The sequence below is a fragment of the Bombina bombina genome, unplaced genomic scaffold (genome assembly GCF_027579735.1).
Source record: "Bombina bombina isolate aBomBom1 unplaced genomic scaffold, aBomBom1.pri scaffold_416, whole genome shotgun sequence".
NCBI classification, from domain to species: Eukaryota; Metazoa; Chordata; class Amphibia; order Anura; family Bombinatoridae; genus Bombina; species Bombina bombina.
Window position 1 is genome coordinate 315,001 of NW_026511782.1, and position 27,500 is coordinate 342,500.

General features: G+C 39.8%; 1 protein-coding gene across 3 annotated transcripts in view; it reads right to left on the reverse strand.

Annotated features, from left to right (window-relative positions):
• PACSIN2 (protein kinase C and casein kinase substrate in neurons 2) overlaps positions 1-27,500 on the reverse strand; it is a 268,976-nt gene that overhangs the window by 130,696 nt on the left and 110,780 nt on the right. For all 3 annotated transcript variants that reach the window (XM_053696714.1, XM_053696715.1, XM_053696713.1), the window contains exon 2: positions 7,828-7,978. In XM_053696714.1, coding sequence (XP_053552689.1) covers positions 7,828-7,887 — 60 coding nt within the window. In that variant the 5' untranslated portion in view covers positions 7,888-7,978. The remainder of the gene's footprint in view (positions 1-7,827; positions 7,979-27,500) is intronic.

A 27,500-nucleotide genomic window follows, 5' to 3' on the forward strand; every position in this document is an offset into this window, starting at 1 on the left:
CACAAACTCCCCACTGAACCCTAGTCTAGCGGCCCCACCGCTAAAAATAGCCATACATAGGTAGGAAAACCATATCAGGACCGAGGGAAAACCCGGAGCCCACCAACAGGATGGAAAACTAACTGACCCAAGGAAAAAAAGCTCACTGTGAAAACACAGAACACAACCAACAGAACTCGTGAGTTCCAGCTCAAGGGCAGCAAGCTGACCCTAAATCCTCAAGGGACCCCATCCCACAGAGAGTGCCAAATTATCGACGGAAACTTCCGCCAGGAATCCAGCTCCCAGAGACATCAAACACCAGCAGCAATGAAACCAGTGAAGAAAGGAACTTCCGTGACCCCCCCCCCCCCCACAGGGTCAAAAGCAAGTACACGGTCAGACCAAAGAGAGCAAACAGATCTCTAACCTCCCCTCCAAGGAACGGACCCAACCCAAAAAGGGGCTGGTAACACCGGCCTCAAGAAGAACGGAGGTCCTAAGAGAAACTAGTCCATTTGAGAACTACTCTGACCAATTACTAGCAACTGTTGCGATATAAGGCTTGCAAGCACACATACCAGGTGTAATTAGATGCCACTGGTTTCAAACTGCAAACCTTCCGCTTGCTAGCCAGCAAAGCTAAACATCAGGCTACTACAGCTGGCTCTACATGCTCAAATTCCTCTAAGGAGGAACACTCCCAAAAGGGGAGATAGGGCACATACTAGTACCAGAGCCAGCCCCCCCTGACATCCCCCACGTAAAGAAAGAATCCTCGAACGAGAAGATAAGGACTCACACGGTCTCCATGGAAACTGTATCGTTCCAAATCCAGCCGTAGGCAAGGTAGGCAAGGTGAAGAGACCAAAGAGAATGGTAAAACACTACCATTGAGTAATAATCCAACGGTCACTACTAACAGCTCAGTTGATACCAAATCTCCCATGAGAGATAAAACCAACCCTCCTAAGAGAAAAGCGGACGTTCTAAACCCTAAAGCTTGAAACTGAAATGCCCAGGACCAAGTGCAGCAACCCGGACCCCAAAAACTCAGACAAGAGACAGGGCCCTAGGCCAGACCCCCCCCCCCGAAACCCGGGACAGGCCGTACGTCCTGAGAAAACACCAAGTTGCCTCATACTGAGAAAGGCATTCTAGGTAGAGCATTCCCCACCCCCCGTGGCCTTGAATATTGGACTCTCACAAGAGACTCAGATCAATATCATAGAAGACATCTAGACAGGCCCCAGAGATGGGAATTCGCACCCGTAGGTGGAGCAGGACCCTGGATCCTCCGCTTGCAACCCCAGAAACCAAGAGCTCCTAGATGCTCTAGGGCAACACTCCAAGTCCAAGGCCCCCGGGTTTACCAGAGACAGGTCTTCATAAAATGGAGACATACCACAGTAGAGGGACTCAACACACCACCTTACTTAACCATATGGGCAACTAGGCGACCCACTAGGCTACATCAGCGAGCGTAATACGCCCCTTAGATGGAAAGTCACAGATCCTCACCGGCTCAGCCTACCAGAGAAACCTGTACCAGGAATAACAGACAACCCCAGAAATCCCGCTGAGAAGCGGACCAGAGGCGGTTGTCAAGGGGAAAAAAAAGGGGAGAAACCAAACCCCTGCGCTCCAACTTATGAGAGCGTGAAATAAAAATTGAAAAAGGGGGGAGACTGACATACCCGAACTCCCGGACTCTGATGACCAGACCGCTCAAGTAGGGAGAACCAGTCTCTGCAACCTCAAGGAGTACCTGCGACTAGGTCACAAGAAAAAAACCCCCCGTAAAATACCAAGATTGAAACGAAAATCGTTATCCAAACTGGTACCCCAACTGTCACGCTGTCATCCCGACCTCCAAAACCCCTTGGGAATGGAGAACCTCGGTAAAGAGGCCCAAAAACAAACCTCCAGGACCCACGAGGAGTCGTAGACTGATTCCCACATAAAGGACGGCAGAGGACCTAAACAATCCCTCCGACACTCCGTTCATTGAGGACGAGGAGCAAGTTGGCGTATAAGAAAAAACTAAACACATTCTCATTTAATGGATAACAACAAACGAACACTCCAACAAGTGAACCACTCAACACCCAGCAGGATAACTGGCACCCGGCACCACATGGGTGACATGAACCCAAAGGAACAGCTGATAGCGCCCAACCAGTACCTGCCTGGTACAAGAAACACCTGAACTGTCTAAGGTCCAAGAAAAACCGAATACCCAAAGGGATCGAAAACATAAAACTATAATCATAACTTAGTTCAGATATATAAAACGAACAGCTTCCAAAGAAGTGCGCACGCGACCACACAATCGCAATTATCAGTTCCAGAGAAAAAATGTTCCCAAATGGAAAATTATAGCAGACATGAGCTTCCTAAAACAAATCAAATATATCCTAACCAGATTTAAATAAAATGAAGGCAGCACCCGAAGGTGAACGCCCAAGGAAAACGGCACGCCAACCAGACCACCCGATTAGAGGCCCCAAAGAAAAGAAAAACAGAGACATTAAAGAGATTGTCTTCATCCCTACCCGTCTATTCCAGCTTGCCGTCCGGCATTGCAGACCGAGGATACCGCTGCCCAGAAGGACTGGAATTCTCCAGCACTGCCAAAACATGTCTTAGTAGGACACGAAGACGTGCCAGTCTATAACAGAAGGCAAAATGAAGCCTCAGAGGCTATAGCTTCCACAGAAGGTCTAACTGACTCTGGCGATCCAACCCCGATGAACCGTGGTTAACAGAACACTTCCCTAGGAAGATATAAATGCGCCTTGCCATAGATATAGCCATGCGGAACAGTGCTGTAACCTCTGGAGGAAACAAGCCGCCTTTCGGAGTAGTAACGGCCCTAGGGACACCTGCTTGCGTAGCAAAGGAAGGATCTGGGACACGCGCCTCTTGGGACATAGAATCCTCAGGGGCAGATGGCTCAGCACACGCTAAATTCCCTGACTCGGGGGAAGAGAGTACTCTAGAACGGCAATCGGAACATAACTGATGGGCATGAATAACCCTGGCCATTTCATACTCTTCGCAAGACGTATATTCCGAATCGGAGATATCCGTCTCCAAAAAATCAGAAACCTCCATAACTTGGAGATTCCAATTATGGACAAACACTAAAGGCACCTTACACCTCCAATGGCTGGGGCACTCACCACCTCCTGTGAACCAGACAACTCTCTGTTGCCACTCGGTCAAGGTGCGGAAATGGAATACCACGTGACCACACCCGGTCACGAGATGCAACGTGTAAGCCAAAAAAAAGCGTACCAGTCCCTCGGACCGCGCAAACTGATGAAAAAAAGCAGTTATGTTCGAATAGCCATGAGCCCAAGTATCACTACACAATAGCAGACAAAATCACATAGCAAACATGATGAAAGTCCCCCCTGTTCAATAACCCCCCTGAGGAGATATTAACCCTTGACTCCATAAGATAAAGGAGTCCCACTGGGACCCTGAATTCTTTCGTTTAACATTACATTCACATATCGAAATAAAATGAAACAATCTTACCGGAATCTACGCCGTGGAACAGGAACACGGCCCTTCAAGTGTGACAGATAGTAGCCTCGCTTCTGAGTTCTGACATGGACTTGAGTGAATAAAGGCAGGCATCGAAACTAGTCAATGCTGATTGCCCAGGAGCTGTTAATATGAGTCGGGATGGTTTCACACAAAGACTCTCCCTGCATCTCCGAACTCTAACTTTGACCCATGCTCTCACTGAGAGGATGACAGGATTACTTAAAACTCCAGTCCCATTTCGAAGAGTACTACCCTACATAAGAGACAATCTTCAATCTTCTGACACTTCTCTGCCAACCTCCTAAGACGAAAGGCAAAGAATAACTGGGGGATGAGGGAAGTGGGGGAGGTATTTAAGCCTTTAGCTGGGGATTCTTTGCCTCCTCCTGGTGGCCAGGTTCTGAATTCCCAAAAGTAATGAATGCAGCTGTGGACTCTTCCTGTTTAAGAAGAAAATAGCTAAACGTTTTATATATATATATATATATATATATATATATATATATATATATATATATATATATATATATATATATATATATATATATAATCAATTGTGTATAAATCCAAGCTTTGAGTCTATAATTTGACCTAAGATAACGTTTAGCTATTTTCTTCTTAAAAGGGAAGAGTCCACAGCTGCTTTCATTACTTTTGGGAATTCAGAACCTGGCCACCAAGAGGAGGCAAAGACACCCCAGCTAAAGGCTTAAATACCTCCCCCACTTCCCTCATCCCCCAGTCATTCTTTGCCAATATTCATGCTCGGAAAAAAAAATCTACACACAACACAACCAGCTGTTTGCACAGGGAAACATAATATAAGGAATATATTTAGCATTTAAAGGGACATTCTGGTCATAATTTAAATAGACATACAGGTAGATGAATTACATCTTTGAATAGAAACATATTTGCAATATACATGTATTGACAAAAAACAATTATAGCAAAAGTTATCATGGTTTTAGTGCTAACATTTTTCTCTGCCCGTGCATGTGTAGCATAGCTAGATATTCTCAGTGCAATAGCAGTTTAAATACTGCAGCTGTTTAGAGCGCCAGTGGGGCTTGTATCATATCAGTAATTAACAAATTGAGTCATTACCAGATGGTACAAGGACCTTAGGCTCTCTGCGTAAGCGTTGTGTTTTAAATACTGGTGCATGGTGCATACTTAAATACACTTTTGTATTCCATCTGGATTTAAATTTTGGTCAGAATATCCCTTTAACATCACTAAATTGTGTTATTTCAATAAATAATCTTTCCGTAATCTTTTTTCTTTGTACATAAAACAAACCACAAAATGCTATTTATTTTTCAGATCCATTAAAAAGGCACTCAAAAGACTGAATAAGAGTATCAATATTGAAAGCATTGATCTCTTGCAGCCATAAATCATCTTTACTGGAAAGGTTCCGTAAAAACCTTTGTTCCTATTCTGAGAATCTAATCTGTTTACTAAAAGGTTCAGTTTGTCTTCTCATCGTAATATCAATAAATTGTATATCTATTTGCCTATCATATATCTATTTATTAACTAATTATCTATCTGTGTCTGTCTCTCTATACATCTATCTATATATAAGTAGAAAACCCTTTAGCCGGAATATATAGATATATATAATACAGTATCTAACAAAAGTGAGTACACCCCTCACATTTTTGTAAATATTTTATTATATCTTTTCATGTGACAACACTGAAGAAATGACACTTTGCTACAATGTAAAGTAGTGAGTGTACAACCTGTATAACAGTGTAAATTTGCTGTCCCCTCAAAATAACTCAACACACAGCCATTAATGTCTAAACCGTTGGCAACAAAAGTGAGTACACCCCTAAATGGAAATGTCCAAATTGGTCTCAAAGTGTCAATATATTGTGTGGCCACTATTATTTTCCAGCACTGCCTGAACCCTCTTGGGCATGGAGTTCACCAGAACTTCACAGATTGCCACTGGGGTCCTCTTCCACTCCTCCATAAAGACATCACAGAGCTAGTGGATTTTAGAGACCTTGAGCTCCCCCACCTTCCGTTTGAAGACGCCCCACAGATGCTCAATAGTGTTTAGGTCTGGAGACATGCTTGGCCAGTCCATCACCTTTACCCTCTGCTTCTTTAGCAAGGCAGTGGTCGTCTTGGAGGTGTGTTTGGGGTCGTTATGTTGGAATACTGCCCAGTCTTCGAAGGGAGGGGATCATGCTCTGCTTCAGTATGTCACAGTACATGTTGGCATTCATGGTTCCCTCAATGAACTGTAGCTCCCAAGTGCCAGCAGCACTCATGCAGGTCCAGACCATGACACTCCCACCACCATGCTTGACTTTGTACTCCTCACCTGGTTGCCGCCACACACGCTTGACACCATCTGAACCAAATAAGTTTATATTGGTCTCATCAGACTACAGGACATGGTTCCAGTAATCCATGTCCTTAGTCTGCTTGTCTTCAGCAAACAGTTTGCAGGCTTTCTTGTGCATCATCTTTAGAAGAGGCTTCCTTCTGGGACGACAGCCATGCAGACCAATTTGATGCAGTGTGCGGCGTATGGTCTGAGCACCGACAGGCTGACCCCACACCCCTTCAACCTCTGCAGCAATGCTAGCAGCACTCATACGTATATTTCCCAAAGACAACCACTGGATAGGATGCTGAGCACGTGCACTCAACTTCTTTGGTCGACCATGGCGAGGCCTGTTCTGAGTGGAACCTGTCCTGTGAAACCGCTGTATGGTCTTGCCCACCGTGCTACAGCTCAGTTTCAGGGTCTTGGCAATCTTCTTATAGATTAGGCAATCTTTACGTAGAACAATTCTTTTTTTCAGATCCTCAGAGAGTTCTTTGCCATGAGGTGCCATGTTGAACTTCCAGTGACCAGTATGAGAGAGTGTGAGAGCGATAACACCAAATTTAACACACCTGCTCTCCAATCACACCTGAAACCTTGTTACACTAACGTGTCACATGACACCGGGGAAGGAAAATGGTTAATTGGGCCCAATTTCGACATTTCCACTTAGGGGTGTACTCACTTTTGTTGCCAACGGTTTAGACATTAATGACTGTGTGTTGAGTTATTTTGAGGGGACAGCAAATTTACACTGTTATACAGGCTGTACACTCACTACTTTACATTGTAGCAAAGTGTAATTTCTTCAGTGTTGTCACATGAAAATATATAATAAAATATTAACAAAAATGTGAGGGGTGTACTCACTTTTGTGGGATACTGATGTGTGAGAAGAGAAAAGATAAGCAGATGCTGTAGTGTGAGACACACTCCTCTATTACTTGTAGCTGGGCAGCTGTTGCATGGTGGGAATCACATACAGTCATCAGCCCTAAGTTTGAAAGTTTGGGGCAATATAAAGTAAGTGGACACCCAACAGGGGATTAATGAAGAGGCTTCATATATAAGAATATAAACCCAAACGTGCTTATTAATTAAATATCAAGCGGTTCTCATACATTTGCATATCTTATATGGGACTTTGCCTTATCCTAGTTTCGATATTGTTTTTATATATGTTTTTGATTGTACAAACACATGCATAAGCAACCAGCGCCTTCTATGTTCTTTTCTGTGTCAGGGGTGGAAAGATTTTACTATGGTTTACTAGTCAGGGGTTAAAGGCTACTAGCCCAGAGGGGAAAAGCTTCTAGTCCACTCAATGTTAAAGGGATAGTAAAGTTCAAATTAAACTTTCATCATTCAGATAGGGAATGTAATTTTAAACAGCTTTCTAATTTCCTTTTATAATCAAATTTGCTTTGTTCTATTGGTATTCTTTGTTGAAAGCTAAACATAGGTAGGCTCATATGCTAATTTCTATGTCCTGAAGGCCGCCTCTTATCTAAATGCAATTGACAGTTTTTCACAGCTAGAGGGCATTAGTTCATGTGTTTCATATAAATTACATTGTGCTCATGCACGTGGAGTTATTTAAGAGTCAGCACTAATTGCCTGAAATGCAAGTCTGTCAAAAGATCCGAAATAAGGGGGCAGTCTGCAGAGGCTTAAATACAAGGAAATTACATAGGTAAAAAGTATATTTCTATAACAGTGTTGGTTATGTAAAACTCGGAATGGTAAATAAAGAGAATATCTAACTTTTTAAACAATAACATTTTGGGCGTTTACTATCTCTTTAACTACAGGGAAAAGTCCACTGCAATACACACACACACACATATGTGTATGTGTATGTGTGTGTGTGTGTGTGTGTGTGTGTGTGTGTGTGTTCTGATCCAAATGAGATATTAAATCTAAAATAAAAAGATTACCTCCCAGAAGCTGTCACTGGATACTTCAACTCCAACAGAATCATCATAAGTGCCAGACATGGTTTTGTTTTGTTTTGTATTAGGGACGCAGGACAAGATCAGCTGGAATATTCACTATTTTTATCTTCTTGGATTTTATGATGGAAAACGCCTGCAGATATGGAGAGAAAAAGAAACGTTAAGCAAATGTGTGCGAATAGTGCCAGTTATACAAAAAAATTCTACCCTTATATTGCACCCTTATGATTGTAATGTACCCGTGTATTGTACCCTTATGATTGTAATGTACCCGTGTATTGTACCCTTATGATTGTAATGTACCCGTGTATTGTACCCTTATGATTGTAATGTACCCGTGTATTGTACCCTTATGATTGTAATGTACCCGTGTATTGTACCCATATGATTGTAATGTACCTCTGTATTGTACCCATATGATTGTAATGTACCTGTGTATAGTACCCTTATGATTGTAATGTACCTGTGTATAGTACCCTTATGATTGTAATGTACCTGTGTATAGTACCCTTATGATTGTAATGTACCTGTGTATAGTACCCTTATGATTGTAATGTACCTCTGTATTGTACCCATATGATTGTAATGTATCTGTGTATTGTACCCATATGATTGTAATGTACCTGTGTATAGTACCCTTATGATTGTAATGTACCCGTGTATTGTACCCATATGATTGTAATGTACCCGTGTATTGTACCCATATGATTGTAATGTACCCGTGTATTGTACCCTTATGATTGTAATGTACCCGTGTATTGTACCCATATGATTGTAATGTACCTCTGTATTGTACCCATATGATTGTAATGTACCTGTGTATAGTACCCTTATGATTGTAATGTACCTGTGTATAGTACCCTTATGATTGTAATGTACCTGTGTATTGTACCCATATGATTGTAATGTACCCGTGTATTGTACCCTTATGATTGTAATGTACCCGTGTATTGTACCCATATGATTGTAATGTACCTCTGTATTGTACCCATATGATTGTAATGTATCTGTGTATTGTACCCATATGATTGTAATGTACCTGTGTATAGTACCCTTATGATTGTAATGTACCTGTGTATAGTACCCATATGATTGTAATGTACCTGTGTATAGTACCCATATGATTGTAATGTACCTGTGTATTGTACCCATATGATTGTAATGTACCTGTGTATTGTACCCTTATGATTGTAATGTACCTGTGTATTGTAACCTTATGATTGTAATGTACCTGTGTATTGTACCCATATGATTGTAATGTACCTGTGTATTGTACCCTTATGATTGTAATGTACCTGTGTATTGTACCCTTATGATTGTAATGTACCTGTGTATAGTACCCTTATGATTGTAATGTACCTGTGTATAGTACCCTTATGATTGTAATGTACCTGTGTATAGTACCCTTATGATTGTAATGTACCTGTGTATAGTACCCTTATGATTGTAATGTACCTGTGTATAGTACCCTTATGATTGTAATGTACCTGTGTATAGTACCCATATGATTGTAATGTACCTGTGTATTGTACCCATATGATTGTAATGTACCTGTGTATAGTACCCATATGATTGTAATGTACCTGTGTATAGTACCCATATGATTGTAATGTACCTCTGTATTGTACCCATATGATTGTAATGTACCTGTGTATAGTACCCTTATGATTGTAATGTACCTGTGTATAGTACCCATATGATTGTAATGTACCTGTGTATAGTACCCATATGATTGTAATGTACCTGTGTATAGTACCCATGATTGAAATGTACCTGTGTATTGTACCCATATGATTGTAATGTACCTGTGTATTGTACCCTTATGATTGTAATGTACCTGTGTATTGTACCCTTATGATTGTAATGTACCTGTGTATTGTACCCTTATGATTGTAATGTACCTGTGTATTGTACCCTTATGATTGTAATGTACCTGTGTATAGTAACCTTATGATTGTAATGTACCTGTGTATAGTACCCTTATGATTGTAATGTACCTGTGTATAGTACCCTTATGATTGTAATGTACCTGTGTATAGTACCCTTATGATTGTAATGTACCTGTGTATAGTACCCATATGATTGTAATGTACCTGTGTATAGTACCCATGATTGAAATGTACCTGTGTATTGTACCCATATGATTGTAATATACCTGTGTATTGTACCCTTATGATTGTAATGTACCTGTGTATTGTACCCTTATGATTGTAATGTACCTGTGTATAGTACCCATATGATTGTAATGTACCCGTGTATTGTACCCTTATGATTGTAATGTACCTGTGTATAGTACCCATATGATTGTAATGTACCCGTGTATTGTACCCTTATGATTGTAATGTACCTGTGTATTGTACCCATATGATTGTAATGTACCTGTGTATTGTACCCTTATGATTGTAATGTACCTGTGTATTGTACCCTTATGATTGTAATGTACCTGTGTATTGTAACCTTATGATTGTAATGTACCTGTGTATAGTAACCTTATGATTGTAATGTACCTGTGTATAGTACCCTTATGATTGTAATGTACCTGTGTATAGTACCCTTATGATTGTAATGTACCTGTGTATAGTACCCTTATGATTGTAATGTACCTGTGTATAGTACCCATATGATTGTAATGTACCTCTGTATTGTACCCATATGATTGTAATGTACCTCTGTATTGTACCCTTATGATTGTAATGTACCTGTGTATAGCACTGCGTAAAATGTTGGCACTTTATAAATAAACAATAATAATTCTTAGTGGCACCAGAGTCATTTGTTTAATAGCTTTAACCCTTGGCTGTCAGCGAACGCTACAATGTATAAGACTTGGTACGTTATCGATACAATTTTATTGTACTTGATATTTTCTTTAAAAAGACATGAGGCGAGGAGGTAGGCTCAGGAGCGTAACGTCTCGGCAGCAATATATGGCAGCAGTTTTGCAAGAACGTTATTCATTTACAACATTACTAGAGGGCAGCACTTTGTCCTGTCATGTAGTGCTCCAGACGTGGGCACGCTGCACACCTAGGCATCTTTTCAACAAAAAATAAAGAACAAAAAAAATGTGATTGTCTGAATCATAAAAGCAAAATATTTGATTTCATTTCCCTTTAACTGTGAGGCTCATTAATTTCCCATTGTATTGAGGTGTACGGCTTTGTTGTTAAAAGGACAAAAGACAAAATTATACTTTATTTGGATGGGGAAAAAATCAGCTTCTATTATTAAACTGACCAATTTCCCAGAGTTAGGCCCAGGAGTGTGCACATGGCTTGAGCACTTTATATATAAAATGATTACAAACATTGTAGTCATATAGAGGTGGTCGGTTTAATAACAGACTTTGATCACTTCAGCGTCCCTTTAATAGCATTTACTAAGCTTATGGCACCCAATACGGATGGCAAAGTTTTGGTTTTTTGGGGAGAAGAAAAATAGCTCCTGTGCTGAAGTATCTGACAATTTAGCAACGGTTTACAAATAAATGCAGACAAAAACAAAAAGGTTCCTATCATCGAACTTAGCCACAACGTACAAATATTAACGGTGCGGTTAATGTCCACATAACTTTGTTTAGTACGTTAAAGGCTTCCTGTTTATGAACACACGGTTTTACTATCCCTCACCTATTGGAAACCAGATCACACTGCTGTTGACTGTACGTTCTAGCTCAGTGATCAGCTTTGTCTTTATAAACAGACTGTTATATAGATGGCATATACAGATAGCCCATGCGTCTCACAAGGTCACCATGTCCACTTCACAGGACAATACAAATTATAACAACACAAAAGAACATGAAGTCGACAGGAGAGATGAGGATATACAGCAAGATAAATCTAAAAAATGTCTAAAAAACTATATATTTATAGATATAAAAAAAAGGTTACATTAATGCAGCTTTAAAGGGACATTCTATTCATATGCTAAATCACTTGAAACTGATGCAGAATAACTGTAAAAAGGAAAATATCACCTGAGCATCTCTATGTAAAAAAGGAAGATATTTTACCTCACAATCTCCTCAGCTCAGGAATGAAAAAATGAACAGCAGCCAATCAGCATCGGCAGTGCTGAGGTCATGAACTTGTATACTGTGATCTCATGAGATTTCACTTAACTCTCATGATATTTCATAGTAAACTTCCTTAGACTGAATAGGGAAATAACATGAGAGTGCACAAGGCTCATCCTTTCCGCTGTCCCGGTACAGACATACTGATTTGCTGCTTAGAAGTCCTTTACAATGGGATGTGGCTACTGAGAAACTTTTGAGGTAAAATATCTTTCTTTTTTACATAGAGATGGTTAGGTGATATTTTCTAGTCCGCTTTTTACAGCTATTCTGCATCACTTTAAAGTGTTTCAACATTTGGGTATTATGGCCCTTTAATGGATAGTGAAACAATTGTATTTATTTGTTTTGTGATAGAACAAACACTCAGTGGCTGCTAAGGGCTATCTATACCTAACAGATTGGTGAATATAATCACATCTCTCAAACATAAAAACACAGCCCTCTGTGCCTAGGAATGTCTAAAAAATAGCTATTTAAATAGCTCATGTTTGGTGCAATAAAGGGGAAAAACCTTACAAGGGACCCCGACGTGAATGTGCTTCTTGTGCTTGATATATATTAGCAACCGGGTGCTGCATTATAGACAAATAATGTACAAAATGATTTAAAACCCATCCAGCAGAGCTTTAGTACAGGGATACACCTGAGAAAGCATTAAAAAGCCAATGAAATTATGTTCTTGGTCTCCTTTGTTGTGGCCAATCTAAGGCTGCTGTATGCACTCCTGGTCTCCTGTCCCTCTGGTAGGTGATATGTGAGACTCACTGTGCCATTGCCCTATACACAGATAATCTCAGTATAACTGCAGTATGCACTCCTGGTCTCCTGTCCCTCTGGTAGGGGATATGTGAGACTCACTGTGCAATTGCCCTATACACAGAGAATCTCAGTATAACTGAAGTATGTACTCCTGGTCTCCTGTCCCTCTGGTAGGTGATATGTGAGACTCACTGTGCAATTGCCCTATACACAGAGAATCTCAGTATAACTGAAGTATGTACTCCTGGTCTCCTGTCCCTCTGGTAGGTGATATGTGAGACTCAGTGTAGCATTGCCCTATACACAGACAATCTCAGGATAACTCCCGTATGCACTCCTGGTCTCCTGTCCCTCTGGGGGTGACATGTGAGAATCACTGTAGCATTATCCTAAACACAGACAATCTCAGGATAACTGCAGTATGTACTCCTGGTCTCCTGTCCCTCTGGGGGTGATATGTGAGACTCACTGCAGCATTGCCCTATACACAGACAATCTCAGGATAACTCCCGTATGCACTCCTGGTCTCTTGTCCCTCTGGTAGGTGATGTAAGACTCACTGAGGCATTGCCGTACACTTTTAAAACAAGTGCATAAACAACACTTAATATTCTGAAAGTACACAATGCACAGAAAGAGGACATAATGCTCTGCACAAAAAGGCATCATCAGCTGACTAGGACATTATGTATGTTGCATAGTCCTCATTTACTCTGCGCAGCACAGAACTAGACACAGCGTACGCCGGTGCACGTGATCTTGCTTTATGGATAAATTATATGAACACCGCCCCAAGGCCAATATTAGGCAGTCATGGTAACAGCTGAAGGAAGAAGACCTATTCTTGTTTCACAGCAGGATTTAAAAATAACCCAGATGCTGCAATACAAACTCTGAGATGAGTCACTCACAATACTGGAATTTAAGCAGTAAAAAATAAATAGAAACAACCATTAACAAGAGATTTGTATAACTGGCGGAATACCAGGCTGATGTTTCAGTCATCACACTGTGTAGGTGTAATGGTTTGTGTGGCAGGTTGCACTTAGATTATGAGACTCATGCTTTAAAGCAGGGATGGGGAATCTTGGCCCTCCAGATGTTTCAGAACTACATTTCCCATGATGCTTAACTGGACTTCAGAGTGCCTAAGCATCATGGGTAACATAGTTCTGAAACACCTGGAGGGCAGGTTCCCATCTCTGCTTTAAAGACACAAAGATAAACACAAGCTAATTAAATAATTATCTGTTGAGTTCTGGAGCATGATCATCTCACAATTCATTTGCAAGAGGGCACAGACCAGGTGTCAGCCGGCTTTATGCACGTTATACTTCAGCTTTGTAGATGCGTATCTGCTCCCTGCTACATTAAGCCAAGACTGACCACTTAGCACCATGGCTGCCTCTGGAACCCCCAAGGTAGAACATGCTGCGATCTGAGATGTCATCGCAGAAAATGCAGCATGTCTGCAGAAAGAACAGGACACATGTAGGAACTGTTGGCTCTTTCGTATTTGCAGAGCCGCTCCGCATCAGGCTGTTCTCTTCAAACAGTGCTGTGTTCTGGCTGTACTGTGTAAGTTTTCCTAACACAGTGCAGCCAGAGTGAATCACTGTTTGAAGAGGACAGTCAAATATGGAGCAGGACTGGTTCTCATGGATTTTTAAACCACACACCTAGCCTTTTTCTGGTGTGAAAAGCTGTGACTCCTGAATATAAGACATTCTTGTGAGCAAGGCACCTTTTTATTAATACATATGAACCTCATAAGTAATTATATGTTAGACCAAGAGCAAAGGAAACAAAATTTTAAAATCTGAACAATTTATTTTTTTTCTCTCTGAAGCAGAGAGATTTTCAGCTGCTGTAATATATTATATAACTTTAAAAATTGCTTTATTCTCCAGTTAATCAACACATTGTAACTGAGATGATTCTTTAGTGTAGCTGCCTAATATAAAATGAATTTCATTTCAAAATGACCTGCAGAAAAGCTTTCAGTAAAAAAATCTCATTGCAGTGAAAGTTCTGTGTCTGGAACTAGAGCTTTACACACGGTTAGGTCCTGCATCAGATTAGTTTAAATGGACACAAAAGTATGACAATAGAATGCTATATATAATGTGTTCGTTATACTCAAGCAGCAGTGCACTAATAAAATAATCTATGTGTATAACTGCACAGGAAAACGCAGTTAAAGGGTTAATATATTTTTTATAAAGTTACAAAAGTAAATATTTCTATCACACAGTTAAATTTTCATAGATTATTACCAATTAATTCTTACCTTAAAACAAAGCTTTAATGTTTAGGAAAATTATATTTTAATTTGCCTTGTAAATGGCCGTAACGACCGCCCATAAATGTAGGCTGTAGTTATACATAATGTATGCCATCCCCTCCTCCAATGGCGCTTCAGCACTGATCCCTTAATTAGCATATTTAAATAAGTTTTTCCTCAATCTCGGCATGCGCAATCTAATGTGTGGGCACTCGCATGCGCAATGAAATGTTGTCACCCAGTTGTGTACCTGCTCTTATCAGGCACATCGTGTTTGCTACTCATAAACTAGCTGCTATTTTAGGCAGCTGGCATTGACTTCTGGATTTGTCAATCTGAGAAATTGAATGGGGGTCAAAAAGTCAAACATGCAGCATCCACAGCGTCAGCCGGGCTTGAGCGCTCTGGTGCGCCACTCCTATGTCCAGTGCCTCTTCGTCAGCAGCATGGTGATGATGACGCGGCGGCTGAAACTGCAGGAGAGAATATAGATATGCGCATGCATTGGCTAAACTTAATGTAAATGCGCATGCGGGACGCCATCATAGTTCTACCTAGGTAGAACACTGTAATTAGACAGCATAATGAAGCAAAAGAAGGGTTTGGCAGAACTTATATATTCAATTCCAATTTTCAGGTAAACAATAAAAATTGGCTAATAGGTGTTATTTGCTGACTTGTACGACAAAATCTGATGTTTTAAAAAATGGATTTATTTTTTTGGGGTTTCCTATCCCTTTAAAGTCCGCTCCATAGAATTAATGCATTGCTGGGAACTAGCTGTCACATCTGGTGAGACAATGACAAGAGATGTGTGTGTGGCCACCAATCAGCAGCTAGCTCACAGTATTTAATTGCTGCCCCTCAGCCCACCAAGGTATACTTTTCAACAAAGGAAAACACGAGAATGAAATAAATTGAAAAACATAATTTATGTAAGAACTTACCTGATAAATTAATTTCTATCATATTGGCAAGAGTCCATGAGCTAGTGACGTATGGGATATACAATCCTACCAGGAGGGGCAAAGTCTCCCAAACCTCAAAATGCCGACAAATACACCACTCACCACACCCACAAATCAGTTTAACGAATAGCCAAGTAGTGGGGTGATAAAGAAAGGAGTAAAAAGCATCAACTACGGAATTTGGAAATAATTGTGCTTTATACAAAAAAAATCATAACCACCATAAAAAAGGGGTGGGCCTCATGGACTTTTGCCAATATGAAAGAAATGAATTTATCAGGTAAGTTCTTACATAAATTATGGTGTGTTTTTTTGTTTGTTTTTTACGTGAAAGAAGAGTCCATGAGCTAGTGACGTATGGGATAGAAATACCCAAGATGTGGAACTCCACGCAAGAGTCACTAGAGAGGGAGGGATAAAATAAAAACAGCCATTTCGCTGAAAAAATTAATCCACAACCCAAAGTTTATTCTTCTAAATAAAAGGAAAAACTTAAATCATAAGCAGAAGAATCAAACTGAAACAGCTGCCTGAAGAACTTTTCTACCAAAAACTGCTTCCGTAGAAGCAAATACATCAAAATGATAGAATTTAGTAAATGTATGCAAAGAAGATCAAGTTGCTGCTTTGCAAATCTGATCAACTGAAGCTTCATTCTTAAAAGCCCAAGAAGTAGAAACTGATCTAGTAGAATGAGCTGTAATTCTCTGAGGCGAGCATTTACCAGACTCCAAATAAGCTTGATGAATCAAAAGCTTTAACCTTAAATCTTTAGTAGCTTCAACATAATATTTCAGAGCTCTCACCACATCCAAAGAATGTAAAGATCTCTCCAAAGAATTCTTAGGATTAGGACACAAAGAAGGGACAACAATTTCTCTATTAATGTTGTTAGAATTCACAACCTTAGGTAAGAATTTAAATGAAGTCCGCAAAACTGCCTTATCCTGATGAAAAATCAGAAAAGGAGATTCACAAGAGAGAGAGCAGAGAATTCAGAAACTCTTCTAGCAGAAGAGATGGCCAAAAGGAACAACACTTTCCAAGAAAGTAGTTTAATGTCCAAATAATGCATAGGCTCAAATGGAGGAGCCTGTAAAGCCTTCAAAACCAAATTAAGACTCCAAGGATGAGAGATTGATTTAATGACAGGCTTGATACGAACCAAAGCCTGTACACAAAACAGTGACTATCAGGAAGTTTAGCAATTTTTCTGTGGAATAAAACAGAAAGAGCAGAGATTTGTCCTTTCAAGGAACTTGCAGACAAACCTTTATCCAAACCATCCTGAAGAAACTGTAAAATTCTAGGAATTCTAAAAGAATGCCAAGAGAATTTATGAGAGGAACACCATGAAATGTAAGTCTTCCAAACTCGATAATAAATCTTTCTAGAAACAGATTTACGAGTTTGTAACATAGTATTAATCACTGAATCAAAGAAACCTCTATGACTAAGCACTAGGCGTTCAATTTACATACCTTCAAATTTAATGATTTGAGATCCTGATGGAAAAACTGACCTTGAGACAGAAGGTCCGGTCTTAATGGAAGTGGCCAAGGTTGGCAACTGGACATCCGAACAAGATCCGCATACCAAAACCTGTGAGGCCATGCTGGAGTCACCAGCAACACAAACAATTGTTCCATGATGATTTTGGAGATCACTCTTGGAAGAAGAACTAGAGGCAGGAAAATATAAGCAGGTTGATAACACCAAGGAAGTGTCAACACATCCACTGTTTTCGCCTGAGGATCCCTGGACCTGGACAGGTACCTGGGAAGTTTCCTGTTTAGATGAGATGCCATCAGATCTATTTTTGGAAGGCCCCACATCTGAAAAATTTGAGAAAACACATCTAGGTGGAGAGACCATTCTCCCGGATGTAAAGTCTGACGACGGAGATAATCCGCTTCCCAATTGTCTATACCTGGAATATGAACCGCAGAAATTAGACAGGAGCTGGATTTCGCCCCAAACAAGTATCCAAGATACTTCTTTCATAGCTTGAGGACTGTGAGTCCCACCCCGACGATTGACATATGCCACAGTTGTGATATTGTCTGTCTGAAAACAAATGAACAGTTCTCTCTTCAATAGAGGCTAAAACTGTAGAGCCCTGAGAATCACACAGAGTTCCAAAATATTTATTGGTAATCTCACCTCTTGAGATTTCCAAACCCCTTGTGCTGTCAGAGATCCCCAAATAGCTCCCCAACCTGAAAGACTTGCATCTGTTGTGATCACAGTTCAGGTTGGACGAACGAAAGAGGCCCCTAGAACAATTCGATGGTGATCTAACCACCAAGTCAGAGATAGTTGAACATTGGGATTTAAGGATATTAATTTTGATATCCTTGTATAATCCGTGCACAATTGATTCAGCATACAAAGTTGGAGAGGTCTCATATGAAAACGAGCAAAGGAGATCGCGTCCGATGCTGCAGTCATGAAACCTAAAACTTCCATGCACATAGCTACTGAAGGGAATGACTGAGACTGAAGGTTCCGACAGGCTGCAACCAATTTCAAACGTCTCTTGTCTGTTAGAGACAAAGTCATGGACACTGAATCTATCTGGAAACCTAAAAAGGTTACCCTTGTCTGAGGAATCAAAGAACTTTTGGTAAATTGATCCTCCAACCATGTTTTTGAAGAAACAACACTAGTTGATTCGTTTGAGATTCTGCAGAACGTAAAGACTGAGCAAGTACCAAGATATCGCCCAAATAAGGAAACACCGCAATACCCCATTCTCTGATTACAGAGAGTAGGGCACCGAGAACCTTTGAAAAGATTCTTTGAGCTGTCGCTAGGCCAAAAGGAAGAGCAACAAATTAGTAATGCTTGTCTAGAAAAGAGAATCTCAGGAACTGATAGTGATCTGGATGAATCGGAATATGAAGATATGCATCCTGTAAGTCTATTGTGGACATATAATGCCCTTGCTGAGCAAAAGTCAGAATAGTCCTTAGTCACCATTTTGAAAGTTGGTACTCTTACATAGATTCAAAATTTTTAGATCCCAAACTGGTCTGAATGAATTTTCTTTCTTTGGGACAATGAATAGATTTAAAATATAACCCCAGATCCTGTTCCTGAAACGGAACTAGCATGATTACCCCTGATAACTCCAGGTCTAAAACGCACCTCAGGAAAGCCTGAGCCTTTACTGGGTTTGCAGGGATGCGTGAGAGAAAAAATCTTCTCACAGGCGGTCTTACTCTGAATCCTATTCTGTACCCCTGAGAGACAATACTCTGAATCCATTGATTTTGGACCGAATTGGTCCAAACATCCTTGAAAAATCATAATCTGCCCCCTACCAGCTGAGCTGGAATGAGGGCCGCACCTTCATGCGGACTTGGGGCTGGCTTTGATCTCTTAAATGGCTTGGATTTATTCCAATTTGAGAAAGGTTTCCAATTGTAAACAGATTCCTTGGGGGAGGGATTAGGTTTCTGTTCCTTATTTTGTCAAAAGGAACGAAAAAGGTTAGAAGCTTTAGATTTACCCTTAGGTCTTTTATCCTGAAGCAAAAAAACTCCCTTCCCAACCAGAGACAGTTTAAATTATTGAATCCAACTGAGAACCAAATAACTTATTACCTTGGAAAGAAAGAGATAGCAATCTTGACTTAGAAGTCATGTCAGCATTCCAAGATTTAAGCCACAAAGCTCTTCTAGCTAAAAAACATAATTTATGTAAGAACTTACCTGATAAATTCATTTCTTTCATATTAACAAGAGTCCATGAGCTAGTGACGTATGGGATATACATTCCTACCAGGAGGGGCAAAGTTTCCCAAACCTTAAAATGCCTATAAATACACCCCTCACCACACCCACAAATCAGTTTAACGAATAGCCAAGAAGTGGGGTGATAAGAAAAAAAGTGCGAAGCATATAAAATAAGGAATTGGAATAATTGTGCTTTATACAAAAAAATCATAACCACCACAAAAAAGGGTGGGCCTCATGGACTCTTGTTAATATGAAAGAAATGAATTTATCAGGTAAGTTCTTACATAAATTATGTTTTCTTTCATGTAATTAACAAGAGTCCATGAGCTAGTGACGTATGGGATAATGACTACCCAAGATGTGGATCTTTCCACACAAGAGTCACTAGAGAGGGAGGGATAAAATAAAGACAGCCAATTCCTGCTGAAAATAATCCACACCCAAAATAAAGTTTAACAAAAAACATAAGCAGAAGATTCAAACTGAAACCGCTGCCTGAAGAACTTTTCTACCAAAAACTGCTTCAGAAGAAGAAAATACATCAAAATGGTAGAATTTAGTAAAAGTATGCAAAGAGGACCAAGTTGCTGCTTTGCAGATCTGGTCAACCGAAGCTTCATTCCTAAACGCCCAGGAAGTAGATACTGACCTAGTAGAATGAGCTGTAATTCTCTGAGGCGGAATTTTACCCGACTCAACATAGGCAAGATGAATTAAAGATTTCAACCAAGATGCCAAAGAAATGGCAGAAGCTTTCTGGCCTTTCCTAGAACCGGAAAAGATAACAAATAGACTAGAAGTCTTACAGAAAGATTTCGTAGCTTCAACATAATATTTCAAAGCTCTAACAACATCCAAAGAATGCAACGATTTCTCCTTAGAATTCTTAGGATTAGGACATAATAAAGGAACCACAATTTCTCTACTAATGTTGTTGGAATTCACAACTTTAGGTAAAAATTCAAAAGAAGTTCGCAACACCGCCTTATCCTGATGAAGAATCAGAAAAGGAGACTCACAAGAAAGAGCAGATAATTCAGAAACTCTTCTGGCAGAAGAGATGGCCAAAAGGAACAAAACTTTCCAAGAAAGTAATTTAATATCCAATGAATGCATAGGTTCAAATGGAGGAGCTTGAAGAGCCCCCAGAACCAAATTCAAACTCCAAGGAGGAGAAATTGACTTAATGACAGGCTTTATACGAACCAAAGCTTGTACAAAACAATGAATATCAGGAAGAATAGCAATCTTTCTGTGAAAAAGAACAGAAAGAGCAGAGATTTGACCTTTCAAGGAACTTGCGGACAAACCCTTATCTAAACCATCCTGAAGAAATTGTAATATTCTCGGTATTCTAAAAGAATGCCAAGAAAAAAGATGAGAAAGACACCAAGAAATATAAGTCTTCCAGACTCTATAATATATCTCTCTGGATACAGATTTACGAGCCTGTAACATAGTATTAATCACAGAGTCAGAGAAACCTCTTTGACCAAGAATCAAGCGTTCAATCTCCATACCTTTAAATTTAAGGATTTCAGATCCTGATGGAAAAAAGGACCTTGAGACAAAAGGTCTGGTCTTAACGGAAGAGTCCACGGTTGGCAAGAGGCCATCCGGACAAGATCCGCATACCAAAACCTGTGAGGCCATGCCGGAGCTACCAGCAGAACAAACGAGCATTCCTTCAGAATCTTGGAGATTACTCTTGGAAGAAGAACTAGAGGCGGAAAGATATAGGCAGGATGATACTTCCAAGGAAGTGAAAATGCATCCACTGCCTCCGCCTGAGGATCCCGGGATCTGGACAGATACCTGGGAAGTTTCTTGTTTAGATGAGAAGCCATCAGATCTATTTCTGGAAGTTCCCACATTTGAACAATCTGAAGAAATACCTCTGGGTGAAGAGACCATTCGCCCGGATGCAACGTTTGGCGACTGAGATAATCCGCTTTCCAATTGTCCATACCTGGGATATAAACCGCAGAGATTAGACAGGAGCTGGATTCCGCCCAAACCAAAATTCGAGATACTTCTTTCATAGCCAGAGGACTGTGAGTCCCTCCTTGATGATTGATGTATGCCACAGTTGTGACATTGTCTTATCTGAAAACAATGAACAACTCTCTCTTCAGAAGAGGCCAAGACTGAAGAGCTCTGAAAATTGCACGGAGTTCCAAATTGATCGGAAATCTCACCTCCTGAGATTCCCAAACCCCTTGTGCCGTCAGATACCCCCACACAGCTCCCCAACCTGTAAGACTTGTATCTGTTGAGATTATAGTCCAGGTCGGAAGAACAAAGAAGCCCCCTGAACTGAACGATGGTGATCTGTCCACCATGTCAGAGAGTGTCGTAAAATCGGTTTAAAGATATTAATTGAGATATCTTTGAGTAATCCCTGCACCATTTGTTCAGCATACAGAGCTGAAGAGGTCGCATGTGAAAACGAGCAAAGGAGATCGCATCTGATGCGGCAGTCCTAAGACCCAACATTTCCATGCATAAGGCTACCAAAGGGAATGATTGTGACTGAAGGTTTTGACAAGCTGATATCAATGTTAAACTTCTCTTGTCTGACAAGGACAGAGTCATAGACACTGAATTTATCTAGAAACCTAAAAAGGTTACCCTTGTCTGAGGAATCAATGAACTGATTGGTAAATTGATCCTCCAACCATGAACTTGAAGAAACAACACAAGTCGATTCGTATGAGATTCTTCGAAAATGAGAAGACTGAGCAAGTACCAAGATATCGTCCAAATAAGGAAATACCAAAACCCTATTCTCTGATTACAGAAAGAAGGGCACCGAGAACCTTTGAAAAAAATTCTTGGAACTGAGGCTAGGCCAAACAGCAGAGCCACAAAACTGGTAATGCTTGTCTAAAAAGAGAATCTCAGACACTAAAAGTGATCTGGATGAATCGGAATATGCTGATACACATCCTGTAAATCTATTGTAGACATATAATGCCCTTGCTAAACAAAAGGCAGGATAGTCCTATAGTAACCATCTTGAATGTTGGTATCCTAACATAACGATTCAATAATGATAGATCCAGAACTGGTCTGAAGGAATTGACCTTCTTTGGTACAATGAAGAGATAAAATAAAACCCCAGCCCCTGTTCCAGAACTGGAACTGGCATAAATACTCCAGCCAACTCTAGATCTGAAACACATTTCAGAAATGCTGAGCCTTGCTGTGTCGACTGGGACACGGGAAAGAAAAGAATCTCTTAGCCGGAGGCCTTAACTTGAAGCCAATTCTGTACCTTTCTGAAACAATGTTTCTGAAACCAGAGATTAAGAACGGAATTGATCCAAATTTCTTTGAAGAAAACGTAATCTGCCCCATACCAGCTGAGCTGGAATAAGGGCCGCACCTTCATAGGTACTTAGGAGCTGGCTATAGGTTTCTATAAGGCTTGGATATATTCCAAACTGGAAATAGTTTCCAAACTGATACCGCTCCTGAGGATGAAGGATCAGGCTTTTGTTCCTTGTTGTGAGGAAAGGAACGAAATGATTATTTACCCTGGAAAGAAAGGGAAAGCAAAGTTGACTTAGAAGACATGTCAGCATTCCAAGTTTAATCCATAAAGCTTTTCTAGCTAAAATAGCTAGAGACATATACCTGACATCAACTCTAATGATATCAAAAGATGGTATCACCAATAAAATTATTAGCATGTTATAGAATAATAATAATGCTATAAAATTATGATCTGTTACTTGTTGCGCTAAAGCTTCTAACCAAAAAGTTGAAGCTGCAGCAACAACCGCTAAAAATATAGCAGGTCTAAGAAGATTACCTGAACATAAGTAAGCTTTTCTTAGAAAGGATTCAATTTTCCTATCTAAAGGATCCTTAAATGAAGTACTATCTGCCATAGGAATAGTAGTACATTAGCAGGAGTAGAGACAGCCCCATAATCTTAGGGATTTTTGTCCCAAAAAACTCTAATCTGTCAGATGGCACAGGATATAATTTGCTTAAACGTCTAGAAGGAGTAAATAAATTACCCAAATTATTCCATTCCCTGGAAATTACTTCAGAAATAGCATCAGGGAGATAAAACACTTCTGGAATAACTACAGGAGATTTAAAAACCTTATTTAAACGTTTACATTTAGTATCAAGAGGACCAGAATCCTCTATTTCTAATGCAAATAACACTTCTTTAAGTAAAGAACGAATAAATTCCATCTTGAACAAATACAAAGATTTATCAGCATCAACCTCTGAGACAGAAACCTCTGAACCAGAAGAACCATTATCAGTATCAGAATGATGATGTTCATTTAAAAATTCATCTGAAAAAAAGAGAAGTTTTAAAAGACTTTTATGTATACTAGAAGGAGAAATAACAGACATAGCCTTCTTAATGGATTTAAAAAATAAAATCTCTTATGTTATCAGGAACACTCTGAAAATTAGATGTTGACGGACAGCAACAGGTAATGTAACAGTACTAAAGGAAATTTTATCTGCATTAATAAGTTTGACATGACATGCAATACAAATAACAGCTGGAGAAACAGATACCAAAAGTTTATAGCAGACTTAGCTTGGTAGCTCCAGCACTGTGCAGTGATTTTCCTGTAGTATCTTCTGACTCAGTTGCAACGTGGAACATCTTGCAATATGTAAAAGAAAAAAACAACATATAAAGCAAAATTGATCAAATTCCTTAAATGACAGTTTCAGGAATGGGAAAAAAATGCCAGTGAACAAGCTTCTAGCAACCAGAAGCAATAAATAATGAGACTTAAATAATGTGGAGACAAAAATGACGCCCATATTTTTTAGCGCCAAAAAAGACGCCCACATTATTTGGCGCCTAAATGCTTTTGGCGCCAAAAATGACGCCACATCCGGAACGCCGACATCTTTGACGCAAAATAACGTCAAAAAATGACGCAACTTCCGGCGACACGTATGACGCCGGAAACGGAAAAGAATTTTTGCGCCAAAAAAGTCCGCGCCAAGAATGACGCAATAAAATGAAGCATTTTCAGCCCCCGCGAGCCTAACAGCCCACAGGGAAAAAAGTCAAATTTTTGAGGTAAGAAAAAATATGATAATTCAATGCATAATCCCAAATATGAAACTGACTGTCTGGAAATAAGGAAAGTTGAACATTCTGAGTCAAGGCAAATAAATGTTTGAATACATATATTTAGAACTTTATAAATAAAGTGCCCAACCATAGCTTAGAGTGTCACAGAAAATAAGACTTACTTACCCCAGGACACTCATCTACATGTTTGTAGAAAGCCAAACCAGTACTGAAACGAGAATCAGTAGAGGAAATGGTAAATATAAGAGTATATCGTCGATCTGAAAAGGGAGGTAAGAGATGAATCTCTACGACCGATAACAGAGAACCTTATGAAATAGACCCCGTAGAAGGAGATCACTGCATTCAATAGGCAATACTCTCTTCACATCCCTCTGACATTCACTGCACGCTGAGAGGAAAACCGGGCTCCAACTTGCTGCGGAGCGCATATCAACGTAGAATCTAGCACAAACTTACTTCACCACCTCCCTTGGAGGCAAAGTTTGTAAAACTGATTTGTGGGTGTGGTGAGGGGTGTATTTATAGGCATTTTAAGGTTTGGGAAACTTTGCCCCTCCTGGTAGGAATGTATATCCCATACGTCACTAGCTCATGGACTCTTGTTAATTACATGAAAGAAACATAGATTTAACATCAATTTTGATGATATCAAAAATGGTATCACAAATAAAATTATTAGCATGTTGAATCAAGTTAACAATCAGCCAAAGAAATTGCAGGCCTGAGAAGATGACCTGAATATAAGATTCAAGTTTCCTATTTAAAAGGATCTTTAAAAGAAGTACTATCTTCCGTAGGAATAGTAGTACGTTTAGCAAGAGTAGAGATAGCCCCATCAACTTTGGGGATCTTTTCTCAAAACTCTAAAGTAACTGCTTGGTGCTGAACCAAAAATGGTCCGGTTGTTAAGCTTATATTCCTGCTTTTTCAAATAAAGATACCAAGAGAACGAAGATAAATTGATAATAGGAGTAAATTATAAAGTTGCTAAAAATTTCATGATCTATCTGAATCGTGAAAGGAAAAAAAATTGGGCTTACCATCGCTTTAAATATGCATGCTCAATCGGATCTATGAAAGTTTGTTTTTCATGTCACTTTATATACTGTTTATTTTCCTGCAAGAGAAGGCTTTTCTATACTCTTTTTTTAGCAGTCGTGAAAACAACGACAGTAACAGCCTGAGATATGGCCGAAAACAGCTGCATACTTTTCCCAGGTAACCACAAAACTGAATGGGATAAATTCCAAATATGGTATTGCTGCAAGTCTAAATGTGTCTGCCCAAAACATCCAGATTACTGATTAGGCATGTTCTGTACACGCACAGGCCACATAAATCAGTGATCCAAAGCAACCTGCATCTTATGTCTTGCTATTGAGAAATCTTACAGCATATTGCTAGTCAGAGACGTATAATCATTTACACTATGAGATAGCAACGGTGACTTGAGCCAGGGCAGAGCAAGAATATGCAGCCCTGGCATTCACCTGGCATCCTACAGGACATATGTATTTATATGGCTAAATCACAGTGTAGTACTTGTAGCAGGCGAGCAAAGCTGATGAGCCCTATTGTTGTACAGAAAGGACAATGCTGTGTGCCTCAGTGCAACACGTAAAGCATATAGATTGCTTTTGCTGCATCCTTCAGGTTATGCATCGGAGTCAACATGCAACTCAATGTTATGGATTTCTAACCAGTTACAGACACAAGTCAATAAAACTAAGGAGACAGATTTTTTTTTTCTATTTAGGATGCAGAGAAAAAGGTGCATTGGTTATTATTGCTTAATAGGACACTGTACTCAAATTAGCTACATTATATTCTCTTATATGCTGGAGTCTGGAGGGAAATTAGTTAAATATCACATTTTTATGATTTTTTTTACTTTAATTATCAAATGTACCTCTCTCTCTCTTGGCATCATTAGTTGAAACTTCGCACCTTTCCATGAGAGCAGTTTATAATACCAAAAATATGTAGCGCTAAATCAAACGACGTGTACCTTGGAATATGGAAAAAAACTTGTAAAAAATGTAAAATGACGATTAAATCAGTGTTTGAAATGCAGCTGTACACTATTCCGTAGGTTCCTTATCTACAGACAAATAGTGGGATAGCTGTAAGATACAAAAGGAGACAGCGCAATCCTCGACTCAAGGTAGTATTTATTCAAATATATTGCACAACACGCTAGTAGTAATATACTCACTAGACATTAAAATTCAACAAGCCCCAATAACATAGATCCAGAATGGACACAAGGTAACAAATGAAGTCAGCGTCTCTGCCAGACCACAAATGGATAGTTCCGTTTGAAGTTCCCGGCTGTCGACACAAGGAAATCAGCGGACGTCACGCCAAGGCCTCTTCTACGGATCCTCGTTCAGGACAGAAAAGACTCAATGCGTTTCGCCGGTAGAGCACCCCGGCTTTCTCAAGAGTGTACACTTGTGTCCATTCTGGATCTATGTTATTGGGGCTTGTTGAATTTTAATGTCTAGTGAGTATATTACTACTAGCGTGTTGAGCAATATATTTGAATAAATACTACCTTGAGTCGAGGATTGCGCTGTCTCCTTTTGTATCTTACACTGAGTTTATACCGAGGAGCGTGCATGTGACATGAGCACTATAAGGTAACAGTGTTTGATAATAAATCGTATAGAGAAGCTCATACACACAGCGATCATCAGACACAAGACGGCAAAAATGTCATCTCTAAACT